Raw genomic sequence first — 20,032 nt, 5'->3', positions numbered from 1 at the left:
CATTTCTTCTGGCGGCACTCTGAGATGGTGCAGTTTGCAAAGGCTGCACAGAAGACAAGATAAGTTGCCCCATCAACCACACACGCTCCAGATTGTCTCCTTTTTAAGGAGAGTGGCGGGATAAAATTTTTTAAAATAAATAAACAAATATCTTGGTTTGCCAATTTCCTCCTGGGCAGCACAGTGGGCATTCACACTCTTGGCCCTGGCTCCCCACTCTGATGTTCCAACCCACTGATCTATCCAAACTCTACAAATTGGTTATATTTTTTTAAAAAAATGTTTCCTGTGCTGACCACTAGATGTCAGCCCTATGCAGCTTACAGAAAATAGATAGCCCTTTAGGATAAAGACTTTTATCATGTATGGAACAAAAAATTCCAAATGGTCAAGGTGGGTTCAGAAATGGAAGAGGCACTGAGAGATATATTGCAGATATAGGTTGGCGATTGGCCAAAGAATTTCGGAAGAAAAATCGATGCACATTGATTACAGAGTAGTTTTTATTGGCTAGATTGTGAAAAGCTGTTTACCATTCTAAAGGAAATGGGTAGGTTACCACAGTTGATCATTATGGTATATAACTCAGACAAGGGTGGGTTTTATTTTGCCATCTTTTCAATTAATACGCAGAACAGTCTGTGCAGAAAACTGGAGAAGTTTCAGGTGAAGGAATGAGAACTAGTGGGAGAAGCATCAGTAATGTCAAGATATGCAGATAATACCATTATAATAATGAGCTGCAATGAACGTGGAAAAGTGCAAAAATGGGATTAAAGGTGAAACAAGACAAAAATAGTGACTACAGAAGAATTGTATAATTTCAATGTTGGCAATGAAGTTATCAAAATAGTTTTTGCTAAACTGTGGTTCAGTGAATCCAAATTAAGACTGCAGCCAAGAAATCAAGAGATTGAGGTTCAGAAAAACAGCTGTGAAATAGAAAAGAAGGATGGGTCACTAGAGAGTAAGATATATTTGCTGTTCATTCTTGTTTACTGTGTGTGGATATGACAACTGGACGATGAAGGAAGCCGATAGGAAAAAGTTATTGACCCCTTTGAAATGTGGTGTTGGAGAAAAGTTTTATGGATACCAGTGACTGCCATAAAGAAAAATAAATGAGTCCTAGGTCAAATCAAGTCTGAGCCTACAGCAGAAGCCAAAATGCAGCTATTCTAATTTAAATGTATCATGATTTATTTATTTATTTATTTATTTATTTATTTATTTATTTATTTATTGCATTTATATGCCGCCCATCTAGACATAGTCTACTCTGATAAGGTAAGACTCAGTAGAAAAGACAACAGTACTAGTAAAAGGTCGAAGACAGTAGGGTCAAGAATGCCAGTAGAACAAATGCTGTGAGTTAGTATATTTTGTAGACTTATTTTCAAGGCTGTCTTTAATAGGTTTGACTAAAAATTGAGTCTGCCACTCTCAGTCCTCTCAGTTATTGTAAATCTGAAGGATAACATGGGGGGGGGAGGTGTACCTGTTTATGTTACTGGAGAAGAACCTTCCTAACAGCACAACTGAACCCAAATTAAATGCGGCCTCTTCTCCTTTGCTAGGCTTTTTTGCGTTCATTGGTAGAATATACCACTGATGCTGGAGAAAAGAGGAGGCTTCAAGAACTGTGTAGCAAACAAGGATCCTCAGATTATAACACTTTCATCAGAGATGCTGGGGCCTGCTTGTTGGATTTACTCCACACTTTCCCAACTTGCCGTCCTCCACTTAGTCTCCTGATTGGTGAGTATGGAATATTTACAGCTGCAAAAGGGAGAGGCTGTGGATATCAGCACATAGATGCCTTAGAAATTGTGTTCATCAGTTGCAGCAAAACTGCAATCCTTCAAAAGATGCATTTTGTTAGAAGATGTGCTGGAAAAGATCAGGGTTCAGTCCTGTCCAGCAGTGTCTAACCAGATTCCCTAAAGAAGCTCACAGGCTAAGGAAGGTGACCATAACCATCCCATCACATGTCCTCAGGCACTCGGTAATTTGCTGTATATTACTTGAAAATTTGGAATTTCTGTGTGCAGTGTGTCATTTTGTAGCCATGTATTGTAGCCATACTTTCTAAAGGATGTAGGCATCCTTTCTAAAGGATGTAGGCATCCTTTCTAAAGGATGTAGGCATCCTTTCTAAAGGATGTAGGCATCCTTTCTAAAGGATGTAGGCATCCTTTTTGTAGCCATGGATTGTAGCCATACTTTAGAAAGGATGTAGGCATCCTTTCTAAAAACCTCTCCTCCCCAAAAGGCAATTGTACGTTAAGCAGGGAGCACACTCCTTGCGCACAGTGGAAAGGTACAGTCCCTGGGGTTTTTAAGTCTGCCCCCCCACACATACACTTATGAAATTGCTGACTCCTTGTAGGCAAGCCACTCACTTTCCTCTCACCATTAAATGTAGAGTTCTCCGTATTGAACTACTTTTGCAGGGTTGTTTGGAAAGAATAATGAGAGGGTATCTGTAAAGAATTCTGGAATGGTTTAATATGTTATCTAACATTCTTGGCAATGTTTGTAGGTAAAAGTAGAATGAATGGTAGCATCTTGCACTTACCGGGTTCTCTGTTTTTTTTTTTAAGAGCATCTTCCAAAATTGCAAGCCAGACCCTACTCAGCTGCAAGGTAAAGTAATAGTTACATTCTGTTTTGTTCACAGAGTGTTCTTTATTATTTTTTTAAATTATACATCTCATCCTTTTATGGATAGAGGAGGCTATTAAGGTGCTGAATGGGCAACATAGATGCCGTAAAGAATGAAAGACAGTGATGCTCCAGCCTGTCTTTGTAAAAAACAAAACAAAAAAACAATATCACTGATGGCTTTCGGCCTTTTGTCCGCCCCCCAGCTCACTCCCTGCTCAGTCTTATGCTTCTCTAGCCATCTCAGCTGCCAATCTCCTTATTGTTATCAGGAGTCAGGAGCCACTTGGTCTCGTCTCTGCCGTGAACTCACTAAAGGGTCTGGCTCACAGCATTGTTGCTGAGGAGCCTCATGGCACAGTGATTAACTGCTGTACTGTAGCCAAAAGTCTGCTGACAACCCAGGTTCAATTGCAGGTAGATGGCTCAAGGTTCACTCAGACTTCCATCCTTCCAAGGCTGGTAGTTGGAGTACCCAGGTTGTTGTTGTGTGGGGAGAGGGACAATGTGTAGCCTGCATAATTAAATTATAAAGTGCTCAGAGAGTGCTTTAAGCAGTATGGGGTGGTATATAAGCATCACACTGTGCCTTTTGCTTTGCTTTAACATTGCTGATGCTATGACTATTTATTATTTTATTCTTATTCATTATAATTGTAGTGGTAGTATAACTGTGTGAATCTACCACCTCAACATGGGCTTGCAAAAAAGGAAAAAAATATACTGTCATGGCCAAAAATATTGGCACCCTTGCAATTTTGTCAGCTCTCAAATAATTGTTGCAGTTGCAACAATTGGTACTCACATGTTCATTTCTTTGGTTTGCATTGGAACAACACCAAAAAACAGAGAAGAAAAATCAAATCTGATACAATCCCACACAGAAACCCCAAAATGCACTCTTAACTTAATATTTGGTAGCACCCCCTTTGGAAAAAATAACTGAAATCAGTTGCTTCCTGTAACCATGAATGAATTACTTACACCTCTCTACTGGAATTTTGGACCACTCTTCGTTTGCAAGCTGCCTTCAGATTTGAGGGATGCCTTCTCCCAACTGCTGTTTTGAGATCTCTCCACAGGTGTTTTATGGGGTTCAGATCTGGACTCATTGCTGGCCATTTCAGAACTCTCCAGCGCTTTGTAACCATTTCTGAGTGCTTTTTGAAGTGTGTTTGGGGTCATTGTCCTGCTGGAAGACCCTTGACCTCTGGTGGAGACACAGCTTTCTGACACTTGCCACTATGTTGTGCCCCAAAATTCTTTGGTAATCATCAGATTTCATGATACTGTACTGTTCACACAGTCAAGGCATCCAGTGCCAGAAGTAGTAAAGCAACCCCAAAACATCTTTCAACCTCCACCATGCTTGACTGTAGGAACTGTGTTCTTTTCTTTGAATGCCTCGTTTCTTTTTCTTTAAACAGTACCATGATGTCCTTGACCAAAAAGCTCTCCTTTTGTCTCATCTGTCCACAGTACGTTCTCTCAAAAGGATTGTGGTTTTGTCACATACATTTTGGCACACTCCAATCCTGCTTTTTTATGCCTTTGTGTCAGCAGTGGTGTCCTCCTGGGTCCTACCACAGTGTCCCTTTTATTCAGATGGCAACAGATAGTGCGAACTGACACTGTTGTACCCTGTGTCTGCAGATCAGCTTGAATTTGTTGGGAAATTAATCTGGGTTCTGTATCCACCATTCGAACAACCCTTTGTTGTAATTTTTCAGTAATTTTACTCTTTGGTCCACGTCCAGGGAGATTAGCTACAGTGCCATGGGCTGTAAACCTCTTGATGATACTGCACACAATGGACACAGGAACATTAAGATCTCTGGAGATGTAGCCTTGAGATTCTCGATGTTTTTCCACAGTTTTTACAAATCCACAAACACCTCTTTACACCTCATTCTTTTCTCTATGCTCAGTGTCACACACAACACAAAGGTTGAGTCAACTTTTCTCCATCTTAACTGGTTACCATATTGCCCACACCTCTTACTTGCGACAGGTGTGTCTAAATACAAATTAAAGGAGCATCACATGCTTGAAAAGCAATTACTTCTTACAGTTTAGACAGGGTGCCAATAATGTTGGCATTCTTGGGTTTCTGTGTGGGATTGTATCAGATTTGACTTTTCTTCTCTGTTTTTTTTTTCTTTTGTTCCAACGTAAACCAAAGAAATGAACATGTGAGTACCAAAACATTTGCAACTGCAACGATTTTCTGAGAGAAGGGTTGCATTTTCTGACAGAATTGCAAGGGTGCCAGTATTTTTGGCCATGACTGTACTTATTATTTGAAGGCCTTGTATATCAGTACTCTTTAGCAGAGACCATGATCAGGGTAATCTGTGTTCTGAGGATGTACAGCAGATATACAGGGAAGGGGTGGGGTGGGGGTGGGGGTGGGGGAATAGGCATAGATTCAGCACCCAGAGAACTTCTCATTTGGTAGTTTAAAAGTTTCTAGACTTTGTGACCAGGGAGATTCATTTGAAAGTATGTGAGTGGCTCCACTTAAAATTTCTGGTGTTGGAGGGAAAGCTGAATAAAGTGGGTTGTGGAGCAGGAAAGCTTTGGATGAGGATCACATTGTATCTCTGGGTGAAAATTTTTCTTGATACAGAGTGTACTCAGCTCTGAATTACAATACTCTTTGTCTGTAATGGGATGGCTAACTTCCTATTAATGTATGGAAAATGTATTTTCTTTTGTTTTCGCTGCAGCTCCAATTTATTTCGGCCTGGAAAGATGAGTTTCATTTTCAATATTCTGGAATTTGCATCTCCTCTTGGTCAGCTGCGAAGAGGAGTCTGCTCAGGCTGGCTAGCCACATTGACTGCCCCAATCCTTCAGCCGAGCACGAAGGATGAGGAGCTCTTCGTTCCAGAGGTATCCAATCTGGGTCCAAAAACGCATGTTTTTCTTGTACCATCCTGATATACTTGTGCATTTCTGACATAACGGCCATCTTTTTCTCTATTGTTAATGATGTTTTAGAGTTTCATCATGGTAGCTATGAAACCTAATAGGCATGACACCAGGGTTTTTGTTTTGTTTTGCTATTAGTTTGCTTGTAGGAATTTTTAGCACCTTGGTCTTCTGCTGTGAGATTGTGGCTTCACTTGCAAATACTCCGACTGGGAATGAAGTCCAATAAAGTTTTTACTACTATTGCATTTCCCCTAAGCAGAGGGTTTTTATTAAGAAGAGAGAGACAGAAGGGTGGGCTTATGTTGTACGTGTGTCCCATGATGCTGGTCGACATTCAGTCCCAGATCCAGAAAAGTTTGACTGAAGGTTGTGTTCTGCTGGAATAGTGAAGTTGAGATGAGCATCCTAGTTTTTGGATTGGTGCAGTTATGCATGAGACAGCTGCCTTAATTTGTTTCAGATATATATAACAAAGTCTTGTGATGCCTTTAAGATTAATAGCTTTATTGTAGTGTGAGCTTTGTGGACTGCAACCCACTTCTTCAGGTGCTTGGAGTACATTGTTTATACCAGAGTGTATATATGTAACAAACATACATGCTTGCAAGGGTGTAGGGTGCGTGAAAAGGATTAGAAAAAGTATCAGTTGCTTTAGCAGCTCTGGTAATGAACTTCCAGCTTGCTGATTACAAAAACATATTGGCAATAGGTAGAGTAATAAGCTGACATTAAATCTCCCTAGGCTAATACCCAATAGTTAGACTTTTGTCTTTTTGAAGTGTTGAAGGAATCACAAGAGAGAGTTGGTTGCGGTTAGACCAGAGTTTTTGTGTGAAAGAAAACATATTGGGGCCACAGGGAAGACTGTTGGGAAAACCAATGTATTAATATATAAAGGGCACAGTCCTGTTGGTCATTTATATGAGCATAAGTTCAATGGAAAAACTGCAGTGGCAGATTGCTGCTGTGTCTTTTGTTGTGTATCATGTCACATGACCAGCACAGGACAAGGAATAACAAGTGGTGACTTGTTAACTAGCAGCAATTTGCCACTGCATTTTCAATCATTGCACTTATACCAACATAACAAAGCTTTTCTTTCTGAAGGGTACTAAAAACACTGGTCTCTGTTTACGCTTCTAGTTACATGCTGGAATTTGTCAATATATCGAATTCAGCTGTTTCCCTCTCAAATTCCCATTTTAAGTTTGTTTTTAATATAATAGCCACTATGAGGTCCATGACAAAATACCCTTGTTGTGATACACACTTCTGTGTGTTGCCATTTCGGATGGCAAGTTTGTGCCTATTTATTCTCTTACTTCGAAATTGTCTTTTTTGTATTCCATAGAATATAGATGGGTATTGGTGACAAAGGATGGCATGTATGATATTAAAACAATTAGTAAATGAATGAACTCCAGATGTGGGCAGTATTTTATTTTATTTTATTTTATTTAACTTATATGCTGCCCACACTACCCGAAGGTCTCTGGGCGGCTTACAACATTTAAAATACAATAAAAAGGCAAAATAAAAGGGCAAAATAATTAAAATGCAATTAAAAATATATACTCTAAAAATTGCCATGAGACCCACAGCTGATATTATTTCAATTAAAAGCCTTTTGGAACAGGAAGGTTTTGACCTGGCGCCAAAATGCCATCAGCGTCGGCGCCATACGAGTCTCAGTCGGGAGGGCATTCCATAGTCTGGCAGCAGCTGCCGAAAAGGCCCTTTCTCTACAAGCATCCCTCTTACCTCCTTGAGGGATGGCTCTTTCAAAAGGGCCCCCTGGCTAGATCTTAACTGCCGGGTAGGTTCATATGGAAGGAGGCGGTCCTTCAGGTATCCAGGGCCCAAGCCGTTTAGGGCTTTACAGTTGTGTTCAAAATTATTCAGCCCCCAATGCTGTAAAGGGGTTTAGGGACTATAGTGTACATTTGGAATTGTATTCAGAATGAAATCCTACAAGGACGTTTTAAAGAACCAAATGCAACTAAAATAACATCAATTGTTTATGTAATACAGTAGTAAATGTTCCTTTTGTGGTTTCTTCATTGCCACAATTATTCAACCCCTTAAAGACTACCACTCTGAAGAAGAGAGGTTCATTCAGGTGTTTTTGATCAGGTATTGAAAACACCTGTGGATGTCACCGAGCACCAATCAAGCATAATAAGCACCAATTAGGCAGCTTTAAAATGACTGTGATACTCAGCTCCTTCTAGACATTTACTGGTGTGGTTACAAACATGGTGAAGTCAAGAGAATGGTCCAGGAAGACAAGAGAAGAGGTGATTTGTCTTCACAGGAAGGGCAATGGCTATAAGAAGATTGCAAAGAAGTTAAACATACCAAGAGACACCATAGGAAGCATCATTCGCAAATTCAAGGCAAAGGGCACTGTTGAAATGCTACCTGGTCGTGGAAGAAAGAAGATGCTGACTTCGACTGCTGTGCGCTACCTAAAGCGTAGAGTGGTGAAAAGTCCCCGTGTGACTGCTGAGGAACTGAAAAAAGATTTGTCAGATGTGGGTATAGAAGTTTCAGCTCAGACAATAAGGCGCACACTGCGTAATGAAGGTCTCCATGCCAGAACCCCCAGGCGCACCCCCTTGCTGTCTCCCAAGAATAAGAAGAGTCGACTGCAGTATGCCAAAAGTCATGTGGGCAAACCACAAAAGTTGTGGGATAGTGTTCTGTGGACTGATGAAACAAAATTAGAACTGTTTGGGCCCATGGATCAACGCTATGTTTGGAGGAGGAAGAACAAGGCATATGACGAAAAGAACACCTTGCCTACTGTGAAGCATGGCGGAGGGTCAATAATGCTTTGGGGCTGTTTTGCTTCTGCAGGTACAGGGAAGCTTCAGCGTGTACAAGGTACCATGAATTCTCTTCAGTACCAGGAGATATTGGATGAAAATGTGATGCAGTCCGTCACACACCTGAGGCTTGGGAGACGTTGGACCTTTCAACAGGACAATGATCCCAAGCATACCTCCAAGTCCACTAGAGCATGGTTGCAGAGGAAAGGCTGGAACATTTTGGAGTGGCCATCGCAGTCACCAGACTTAAATCCGATTGAGAACCTCTGGTGGGACTTAAAGAAAGCAGTTGCAGTGCGCAAGCCTAAGAATTTGACTGAACTGGAGGCTTTTGCCCATGAAGAATGGGTGAAGATACCCGTAGATCGCTGCAAGACACTTGTGTCAAGCTATGCTTCACGTTTAAAAGCTGTTATAACTGTAAAAGGATGTTGTACTAAGTACTAAGATTGAATGTCACTTGGGGGTTGAATAAAAACTAATAATGATGTGAGCACAGAAAATACATTTGTGGTTATTTCATTATAAACTTAAGGTTATATTTCTCTGACCTACAAGTGCCTCTTTCATGTAAATGTAAGCAAGATGACTGAATGATCAAAATCAATGTCAAAATGGCCAAAACATTCAATTTCAGTGGGGGTTGAATAATTTTGAACACAACTGTATATGTCAAAACAAGCACTTTGAATTGGGCCCGGGCAGAAACTGGTAGCCAATGTAACTTATACAGAATTGGCTTGATATGCTCCCTGGTGGCTGCACCACTCACCAGCCGCGCAGCTCGATTCTGGACCAGATGCAGTCACAGGACCATCTTCAAAGGCAGCCCCATGATGAGCGCATTGCAGTAATCTATGCGAGATATTGTCGGTGTGTGTGTAACTGTCATGAGACTCCGCTCGTCCAGGTAGGGCCGTAGCTGGTATAATTTCCGCAGCTGAAGGAAGGGGAACTTGTAATGGTAATGCCAGAGTAGATGTGGGAGACAGCGCTTGTGTTTAAGTTTGTAACAGGGTTCTGTCCTTGTCTGTTCGCATGTTATATGAGATAGGTATCATGTAACATAGGGGTTATTGACCAGAAGTTAATTAAGGCTAGGAAGTACCACATTTTTAAGAGGCCACTTTTAGAACAGATTACATTCTGCATTCACGAGCTAGATCAAAGTTACTTATTTGGCTGTAATTTACAATTTTTCAGTAGAACAGGAATGAGGATCTGGTTTTACTTATTTCTTATGTGTGTGAATAGCATGACCAGGGAGAGGGAGGAGGAAAGAGTTATATGGGTGGGTCCTTTTATGCCCCTACCTCCCACTGCCTTTCTGCACGGAGGAGGCATTATGGGGAGATAGGATCTAAGGTAGGAGAAAAGCGGCTGTGGGGAGAGAAACAGCCACAAGATGTAAACATTCATGCAATCTCTTTTGTCTTTCTTTCCCAGCCCAGGGCAGGATGAGAGAGTGTGTGGGAGAAAGGGCGCACTCGTGTGCATGAGAGAGAGTGAGCCTGTGGAAAGTGCATGGATGTGACAAAGCACACTAGACCCTACTAGCCAACTTGGTATCCTGCTCAACATAGATGTTTTGCTGCTGCTGCTGCTGCTGTTGTTGTTGTTATTATTACGGATGTGAATCTTGCAGGGTAGATTCAAGAAAGTTTAATTTGTTCACTAAATTAAAGAAATGGTAGTCTATAAAATTTTAGTCACTCTGACACCCTCTGATGTGTAGGACTATTCCATCTGGAGTCCTTGTGTGTGGTGGGGAGGGGATAGTTCAAGGCATCTGGAGTGAAATGCCAACAGAAGCCTGGCTTTGTAATGTGTTTTTTTTTTCCACTGCATTTCAACGTGCAGTAAACAGAGGTGGCCACATGAAGGAATCAGTGAGCCTTTTCATGTGTCTTCTAGTGGTTGCATGGAATCATAATAAAGGATGAGATTTTTGAATTAATGAACTCTCAGTCCCATAGTTTGCCAGGAAACATGTCCCCATCACCACCAAGGATGACTTATGGGACTGGGAGTCTGCAACAGTCCTCTCATCTCCATGCTGGTCCTGTGTCCCTTCTTCACACCTTCTGGAAAGCATAAAAGGCAGCTTTGCAAGGATTCCCTGCTACTCACAAAGGTGCCAGGGAGCATACATTTCAGTGGTGCCAAGGGCGCAAAGAAGTGGCGCAGGAACAGCATGGAGGTAAGAGGGGTGCTCTACCCTCCTGTCAGTTTGATGGCTCCCATTCCATAATTTGGCCTGGTGGGATTCCAGCTGGATTATGGGACTGAGAGTCCTTTAATTTCAAAAATCCCATTCCTAAATTGGTAATGGTAATGCTTTAGTCACCAATGGAATTAGCTACTTTGGGTTAATGAGTAACAGTAACCATCTGCTACTGGGCCAAAGTAAAGTAACAGAAGACATTCCTTTAAAAATGTTCCAATGTTTTCAGGTTATTCCAGGGGGAAGGAGAGTTACAGGCTGGTACTTGCGCCATTTGTATGAGCTCTTAGTCAGTAGTCTAGACGTTTAGAAGAAATGGGCAAGTTATAAAGAGTATTTTTGTCCATCTTTTTTGGGGGGGGTGGCTCTTGTATAGAAATTGTAAAGAAATCAGCATTTCTTTAAAGAAACAAAACATACCTGCTTACACACTTTAACCTTTGCTCATATGAAAAATTTAATACCTTAAAAAGAATTGTCAACAGTTTTATATAAATTATGTCATGGCATCAGATTTTTGTTGTTAACAAGAGCAGGAGACCTCGCAGCTAAGTGCACCCACTTCCTGATGCAAAACTAATGTTCACTTCCTTAGCAGAAAAGATGTTCATATGGAAATTAAATGTGCAAGTGAATTGCATTGATACAATAAATGTGCCTTTCACAATCTTCCCAATGAAAATGTGAAATATGGGTTCTTTTTCTTTCTTTCTTTTAAAAACATTCTATTGGTTTTCATAACATCCTGTAACAGTGAGTTTGAAACACAAATCTGGGCATCCAGTTCCAGATAAGTTCCTTTTCTTTATCTAAAATCTGGTTCTTATCTATTTTTCTCCTGCCACCTTCTGCAGAAAAACTATTTCCTATCTTGTTCCTCCCTCATTACTGTCCTGTTTTTCAAATGTTAATTGCACCTAATATTGGGTGTGGAAGGTATAGCTTGTAAATGTATCTGTTGTTTTTCTTAAACTTTTTTTTAATGATATCTCACTTCATTCTAGATCTCCATATCTCCTCGTCCAGTCAACATTTTTCATTTACCAGAAGACCCATCTCTTCCTCTTATAATGGTTGGTCCTGGAACTGGAATTGCACCATTTATTGGCTTCCTGCAACATAGGCAAGTAATGCACTCGTGTAAACACACACGTGTGCATCTGTACGTGTGTGACAGTTTTTAGGGAATTGTTTCATAACATCTGCGAATGGGTGATACCATAGTGAAATTCTAACTGATTACTTCCTGACATCTTTAACCCACAAAGCACACCTGTCCTCTGATATCTTGTATGATGTACAGAAAGAGATCTTCAGCAATGCCAACTACGTAGGCAGCGTTTGGGCAACTAAAGTCTGTGACATACAATGTGAATACTTTAACCAACACGGTGGGCTAGCTGGAACCTTAATAGGAGAGGCGGGGACCATATGGGTGGGGAGGAACCTTGTCACTGATCCCCTCCCATTTGGCTGATAGGAAGAGGCAAAAAAAAAACCAAGCACGCCAGCATCACTGAGAATTGGTTTCATTGTTTTACTAGTAAAGGGTTATAACCATACAGAAGTGGAAGAGAGATCAGTTGGATCAGACTAACCTTGACCAATTTCCTCTGCTTATTTCCTCATGATCTTTTCCCTTTCACTTCATTCCACTTAGTGATATGAATTTGGTTCTTTACATTGCCATTTACTGCACCAGCATAAGGTAGCTATGATTATTTTAAATTGTACCCCTCTAACTAGCACCATAGTTTCTTCTGCAGTACTTTATTCCTTTTCTTTCTCAGTTTACTTTAATCTTTGTCTAATTGACCACAAGTTTTCTCAGTGAAATCTTCAAATTGCAGACTCTGCACATTACTGCAGAGCGATTGACTCCCCATTTTAGCTTAGGAAGCATATACTCAAGCTACGAAGCAAATGCATTGCATGAGTTTTGGAAATAAGGACCCATATATTATTGTTGTTCTGGTCTAGAGAGTAGATCTATTGAATCAGTTGTTATATGGTAGGTCAACATATAAGTAAATCCCACCCAGTGGGTTTATTGTGGTTAGGACTAGCTGACCAATGTGGGTATGTAGGACAATATAATATTCTTGTTTAATTTGGACTTGTTGTGTTTCATTTACTTCAGTAGTACCAAGAAATTCAAGTTCGGTAGCTGATCATCTTTATTTTCTAACTGCATTAATTGTCCTGTACCTGAGAGCTCTCAGCTCAAGATACCAAGAAATAAATAAATCTGTATTATAATATGGAAAAAGCAAAAAAATGAAGAAAAACAGTAGAGGCTAAAAAGTAGAGGCATGATAAAGCTAACTGAAACACTGCATTAATAATGAACATACAGAGGATTAAATGACCTGATAATAAACATTCAATGGCAGAAGGATAATGGAAACAGTAAAGCAGATTCCCGGGAGACCCTTCTGGGTAAGATGCAATGGGGTGGATGAAGGAGGTGCTACTGCTGAAAAGGCCCAAGCTCAGTAGCCACCTGAACTACCTCAAAACGTGAAAACTCTAGACTAGGCACTGCTGTAGAAGAAAAGTTTGTGATGAGCCACTGTTTCAGATAACATGGCTCCAAACTATGAAAGGTTTAGCAGGCATGCTAAATTGGTGGTGTGATGGATAGAGTGATGGACTAGGACTTAAAAGACCTGGGTTCAAATCCATTCTTCACCATGGAAACTCTCTGTATGTGACATTGGTGAAATGTCCACTTACCTTGGAAGCTCTATTAGGGTTGCTGTAAGTCAGATACAACTTAATGGAACGTAACAATAACAGTGAACTGGGAGCCACACTGAAGATGGTACTTTTGTGATATACTAAACCCTTTTCTTGTTGGTTGGCTTTTTCACCACATCAGCCATGCTTGAAGGACGTTACTCTGAAAGCTGACCTATCCATATTTAAACATCCTAAATTCAATGATGTCAATGAATTTCAATTCATCTCTACAGTTTTATGTTTCAAACTCATACTTGATTTAACAAGAACTTAATGCACCAACATTGGTGCCTTGGTTTGTACTTTAGAGAAATACGAGGCAGAATCTAAAGAAGTATTTGTATGTGGTGCATGAAATTGAATTGTTACAATACAAAATGATTCCTTCCTTAAACTGGGTAATAAATTCTTGGGGAAACATCCATTGGGACACCCAGAATCTCCCTTTGAAAACAGAGGGAAAACAGATTTGCTATAATTACTGCTAATAATGGGAACTCATAATGTTTAACAAGCTGCTGTGACTAATTTATTCCATATTACCTCAATGGCCTGTGCATTGTACTGAAAGACAGTTTGCGGCAATCATGAATTGAAATTGATTAAAACTTTGATGTAGTTACAACAGAGAGTATTTGAGATTTATAAGGCCACTGTGAGCCCACTGTTGTTGCTGCATGAATATCAAGTAGTAGATGCAGAGGATGTGATAACCTAAAGGAAGGTTGTTTGCATGGATTAGGTTTTTAGGTAACTGTAAGGAGAAGAAACAAGAGGGGGTGGATTTCATGCCTTCTCTCGATTTCAGCATTTCTGTTTCTTTGAATTAACCAAGCAGAAGAGTGCTGTATTACAAATAATATCACCGAAAATAACTCTCTGATTCTAGACTGCAATGAATTTACAAACAGTTGGGATTTTTCAGATCTTTCTGATTCATCTCCTAAGTTAAGTAAGTTGTGTTGTGAACTATCACATAATACGAAATGAGTTCCTTTTTTTGCTGGCTTTATCCATAGCTTAGCAAGTAGCAGAACGTGTACTTTTTCGTAGCATTTAGGATCTTAATGATTACTTTGGCCAGTGGTGACAAAGTAAATAGAACTGGGTACGCCAGCAGTGGGTCCATTCCTTTTTGTTCTGCTTTGTGAATATATATATGGGTGCAAACAGCTTCCCTGTTTTCTTTTTAATGGAGCTTGATATGTGCAAATCATTACACATAATGCACTCCATAAGGATCCTGCGTAACATCTATGCTCAGGAGCAACTCTGCTGATAATACTGCTTACAAGCAAATGTTCTTAGTCCTTGTGTAGAGTGCATAGACTAAATGAGATTCTAGATAGTCACGCAGTTGTTTAAACCAAGGCAATATGTGTTGTATGGGTCACCCACAAATCAAAAGGAATGGGAGATTTGTTGTTGTTTTTAAGTGCAGAATAAAAATAGCCCTGGTTACAGTTATAATATTACACTTATCTATTCTTTAGACAGAAGCTCAAGGAAGAGCACAAAGACTGGATTTTTGGAGAGACATGGCTGTTTTTTGGCTGCCGGCACAAAGCCAGAGATTACTTGTTTCAGTAAGTTCACTCCTTTACTCGTGTTTTTTTGAAACACCCAAGCAAAAACAGGAGCAGTGCATGGGCGCTAGGTTTTCATTTCCACAGTCATCCTCTCTTCTGTCTTTCAGGGATGAGCTCAGGCACTTTGTTGACAATGGCACTCTAACGCATCTGAAGGTTTGCTTCTCAAGAGACACCCCAGCTATGATACAAACTGGCAGTCCTAGATACGTTCAGGATAACCTACGGCTTTTCAATAAGGAGATTGACAGGATTCTCCTGCAGGAAAAGGGGTATTTTTATTTGTGTGGGTGAGTAATGGTGAATTACTGTATTATAGACGTTGGATATGCAAGAACTTGTTAAATTGTTAACTGCCTTTAGATTAGAAGTTACAGACTGAAACCTTCGGGCTTCTAAACTTGCGTAAGCAGAGAGCTGGAGCAACAATAGAAGAAGAAGAAATTAATGGGGGAGCCCAGGTGTTCTGGTTAGATGTTTGTTCTTAAAGAAAATACTCCTGGAGGCACAGTTTTATTACATTGCTTAGTGGCTTGCATTAAGAGCTGTTTGAGAACTTCTTAACAGGCTAGAAAGTGGCATAGAGGGAATCGCCGTGGTTTCACTCTGGACTTGTTGAGACAAAATAATAATAATAATAATAATAAGAGAAAACCAGGGTTATAGTTAGGAACTCATGGCACCAGCATAATCTCTGTCTGGCAGTAATGGGCATAAAGAATACACTGGTGTAACTTTTAAACATCCATAAGTGCAGCTCCTGGGTGGCCACCGCAGGAAATGTGAGAACAGACCTGGTCTCATCCATTGGGCTTCTGAAGCTGTCTTTTTTTAAGCTCTGGTGCTCAGGTCACAGCTAGTGTTGGTACGAATTCTGCAGATGCTTCCTCTGGCTCCATTCACCCAGTAAGGTCATTGGTGGCAGAGAAATCCTTCTCCTGACTCTGCCATTACCACTACCAGTGTCAGGACAACAGTCTCGATCCTCATCACAGCGGCTGTGCGGCAGGCAGATATGTGCTCTTACAAGTGCTAGTGTTCTCAGAGGAACAGGAGTCTTGCTGGGGTAGTGTAGAGGTCAAGCATTTTATCCCACCCACCCACCAAACTGGTCACTAGAGGCACGTCTTAAATGTTTGCATTGCTGCATGCTGAGCAGGGTGCACCAGGGAGATTTCCCACTGTGTGGGAAAGAGATGTGTGGGACAGTATATGCACATGTCTGCATGGGCACATGCCTCCTTTTGTATGTGGACCTTTGGCCACCAGCCAACACCAGACAGTCTTGAGGACAAAAAGGTTGTGCATTCATGATCTAGGAGACTTTGTTCTTTTATGGCCCACTGATTTCAGGTACAGAGAAGTGAGGATGTGAAACAGCTTTTCTAGTAGCAGGATTTTGAATTGTTGGCTTAAAGAGCTGCATTGTTCCCTGTGTAGGAATAAATGTAAAAACCTGATATTTTAGACTCCTTGGGGAAATTTGTATAGGTTAGTAATCAAAAAATAAACATTATGTTTTAAGATTTTGGAATTTAAAGCTGTAAGAATGGAGTTTTTCTAACTTTGTCAGAACTTCTGATATGATATCGAAGCTAAAACCTCCATGGATTCAATGTTCTTTAATCCAGGAAACCAGCAGTTTATTCTGGAGAAAAAATGTCTTTAGGCTTTGGATGCCTTGAGCTATCGATTCTTTGCACAAGCCTGTAGCTCTTTGGACTGCGTAGCCTCAGTTATCTCAGGAGTCCTGATTCTGACCAATAGATACCTGCTTCTTTGGCTTGGCCACACAATTGGTCAAAAGATAATGCGAACTCTTGCTCACATTTTCAGAGAGTCAATTCATCAAAAAAGGAACAGAGCAGGAGTCTTGCACAAACTGCAGTCCTGAGAGATTCTTTTGCACAAGCTCCCTGGAATGGATTGAAATTGTGCAAAGGGTTTAAAAAAAAAAAAAACTTTTGCAGAGATCTCATTCATTTCATTAGGGCTTCCATGGGAGGCACCCATCTTTTGGTTTGTGCCTCATGCCAAGTGTTACAAAATCTACCTTGTAAGCTATTTTAACCTACTTTAGGTATAACTGGTATGCAAATAATATATATGCAATAGTATTTAAAAGAAAGCACTTCTTGCTGTTTCCAGACAGTCATGATTCAGAGGAGCAGGACTGACATGCTCAGGTTGTCCGTGGATGGCCCTGTTCAAGAGCTGAGGAGACTTCAGAGTTTTCACTGAAATCAGGAAAATGCAAGAGGTTTACATGAGACCTGAGACTAGCTACAACCCTAACACTGATTCCCAGTGCATTGGAATTCTTCTGGGAGTCAGAAGATGCCTAGATCCCTCCAGTGCATGAGGGTGAAAAGGGAAGCGAGCCTTGATTGCATAGTTGTATGCTTTGCTTCACAGGCAATTACAGTGGTGCCTCGCTTAGCAATCGCTCCGTTGAGCGCCAAAATCGCTTAGCGACGCTATTTTTGCGATTGCAAAAGCGATCGCTTTGCGATGTTTCCTATGGGGAAAATTCGCTTTGCGATGATCGCGGGGAAGCGATCATCACAAAGCCCCCATTTTCAGCCAGCTGATCAGCAGTTCCAAAATGGCTGTCGGGAAAAAAATGGCCGGCCGCTGTTTTGCCTCACTTTAGAGGCACCAAAAATGGCCACCGTAATGGATTTTCACATAAGGTTAGCTTTGAAGCCCATACGAATGCATTAAACACATTTTAATGCATTTCTATGGGCTTTTTAAAATCACTTAGCGATGTTATCGCTTAGCAGCGATTTTTGCTGCACGGATTAACATTGCTAAGCGAGGCAGCACTGTATTGTCAGTGACCCAGTAAACTTATTGGCATACCTTCCCCTTTTAAGCTTGACCAGATTTTCCCACCCACCATCCCTGCCAAGCAGTGTTCTTCACCTCCCTAGACCTGTTCAGAAGTGAAGCTGGGTGTGTCGGTGTCTCTTTTAACCGTCCTTGTTTTCTGTTTGATGGCTTATGACTTCCCCTTTTTCTTTTTCAGAGATGCAAAGAACATGGCAAAAGATGTAAATGATACATTGGTGGATATCTTGATCTCTGAGAAAGGCATTGATAAATTGGAAGCACTGAAAATACTGGCTACATTGAGAGACGAAAAGAGATATCTGCAGGACATTTGGGCCTAAGAACCCGCAGTGCTCCCTTATAGCAGTTTTAGATTGCTGATTGCTAGGCACAGCCTTCTGATCTTAAATGTGATCTGCTTTAATGTGCCTGAACAATTGAAGTATTTGCTGTTGTACACTCAGATCACTAGAGACTCCTTGTTTCGTACCAAATATATTATATTTTTGTTTCTTGGGGCCAGAAGGCCCTCCTGTCTGCACAATCAGAAGTCACTCATTTCACGGAATCTTCCTGCAATATAAGGACATTTTCAGGAAAAGCCTAGTTTTATCAGTGCCTTTTCATTTGTATGTCTTTTTTGAAGAAAACTGACAGATAATGGTTATTTTGACTTGGATTTCCTGCATCAAGTAAATCTCTAAAGTGGTTTTCCTTCGTGTCCTCTGTGATTACACACTAATGGGTTAATCTGTGCCTGAGCAGAGCAGTCTTTGGTAACTTTTACAGCTTTAAGCACTTAGTCCTGGGACCTCCCCTACACCTGGCTATATAACTCTGCCCCCAGCCCAGTGCTTCAGTTCTTTTTCTGACTACCGCTGTAGCAGCAGCTTCCTTTGGAACTTCGCAAGTAGAAACAAATCTTTCTTTTTCTTGCCTTTTCCTTTCTTTCCCTTTACCTCCCCTTGTTCTTTACTTGTAACAAGTTGTTTCTTTTGCCTGGGGGATACAATACTAGCCGGCATTAGCTGTTCTTTGTTGAGGCTTTACAAAGCCAGCGTTCCAGCCCTCAGGGCTTTTCTCTTGAAGAAATAATGTCTCTTTTACCTTCTTTATAAAGCTACCCCCAGGCTGGAGAGCAACAGCTTTCTGTCTGTTTGCAATTTCCTCCTTGCAGGATAGAAGAAGACAGCTTCTCAGCATGCCCTTGGCAGAGGAATGGGCACCCTGCAGCTCCGGCTGCCTTCCTCGCCTGTGGGTGATTCTCCTGACTGAGCTACAACCTCTCCTGAATTTGGCATAGAACAGCCCTCTTGTTCCAAGGGGCTCATTCTTAGAGCTGTGTCGCAGTGAGCTGGGCCTCTGTGGCCTTAGGACTGCCCTGGAAGAAGGGCCTCCGTAGCTCCTGCTCCCCCCTTGTCAGTGGGATACAGCCTCTTCGGAGGTTGGCACGGAACAGCCCTCTTGTTTCAAGGGGCTCGTTCATACAGCTATACATTAGGTAGGCGAGAACAATTCCATGGCAGTCCATCTCAGCAGACTACAGTCCTGCTCTCACAAGCGGGCTCTCAAGGGTTCCATCTTTCTTTGCCTCTGTCGTTGATGGAGGACTCCAGACATGGATGCTTTTGCATCTCAATCAAACAAGTAGTGTGCCATGTTCGGCTCCCGAGCTGGTGTCCACCGCACCTCCCTAGGGGGTGCCTTCCTGACCAAGGAACATGGAGCTCTTTTACAGATTTCAACCTTTCCCCCTCTTCAGGGCCAGTTGTTCGAGTCTGCCATGGGTGTGCAACCATCCTGCTTAGTTGTCTCGCAAGCCTTGGTTCTCGATCCTGCTCCCGGGACCTGGCTTCGGTAAGGCTCCAAATGGAAAAAGGCTTTTTTTCCCTTTTTCTGTTCAGAGGCTTGCTGAAGGCAGGGGAAAGGGGCACTATCTTCAAAAATGGTGCTGGGCTAGCCTCTGCAAGCGCATTCATCATGTGAAAAACAGCCATAGGAGGAATCGTCTTGCGAGGCACCTAAAACCTCGCCAGACCCATTCGTTTAGTGAGTTTTTCGCCTGGCGAGGCAATTGACTTGCGAGGCACCACTGTAGATTTATAAATAAATGGATCCTGAATATTCAGACATTTGGCTGTATTGTGCCCCATGTTTTTGAGACTGTGTAAACTGCATTTATTTTAAACCATCCTTTTAGAACTACTCTT

General features: G+C 41.4%; 1 protein-coding gene across 4 annotated transcripts in view; it reads left to right on the top strand.

Moving 5' to 3' along the window:
- MTRR (5-methyltetrahydrofolate-homocysteine methyltransferase reductase) overlaps positions 1 to 18,532 on the top strand; it is a 30,884-nt gene extending 12,352 nt beyond the window's left edge. For 2 of the 4 annotated variants that reach the window (XM_072998446.2, XM_072998445.2), the window contains exons 9-15: positions 1,578 to 1,758; positions 2,604 to 2,646; positions 5,394 to 5,559; positions 11,661 to 11,779; positions 14,892 to 14,984; positions 15,095 to 15,277; positions 18,019 to 18,532. In XM_072998446.2, coding sequence (XP_072854547.2) covers positions 1,578 to 1,758; positions 2,604 to 2,646; positions 5,394 to 5,559; positions 11,661 to 11,779; positions 14,892 to 14,984; positions 15,095 to 15,277; positions 18,019 to 18,163 — 930 coding nt within the window. In that variant the 3' untranslated portion in view covers positions 18,164 to 18,532. Of the gene's footprint in view, positions 1 to 1,577; positions 1,759 to 2,603; positions 2,647 to 5,393; positions 5,560 to 11,660; positions 11,784 to 14,891; positions 14,985 to 15,094; positions 15,278 to 18,018 lie in introns of all 4 variants that reach the window. The other 2 variants (XR_013544731.1, XM_072998447.2) reach the window with 2 other exon arrangements.
- Positions 18,533 to 20,032: the final 1,500 nt, after the last annotated feature.

This window comes from Pogona vitticeps, chromosome 4 (assembly GCF_051106095.1).
Source record: "Pogona vitticeps strain Pit_001003342236 chromosome 4, PviZW2.1, whole genome shotgun sequence".
Classification (NCBI taxonomy): Eukaryota; Metazoa; Chordata; class Lepidosauria; order Squamata; family Agamidae; genus Pogona; species Pogona vitticeps.
Note: the sequence above shows the minus strand (reverse complement) of the source record. Positions and strands in the feature narration are given on the sequence as shown.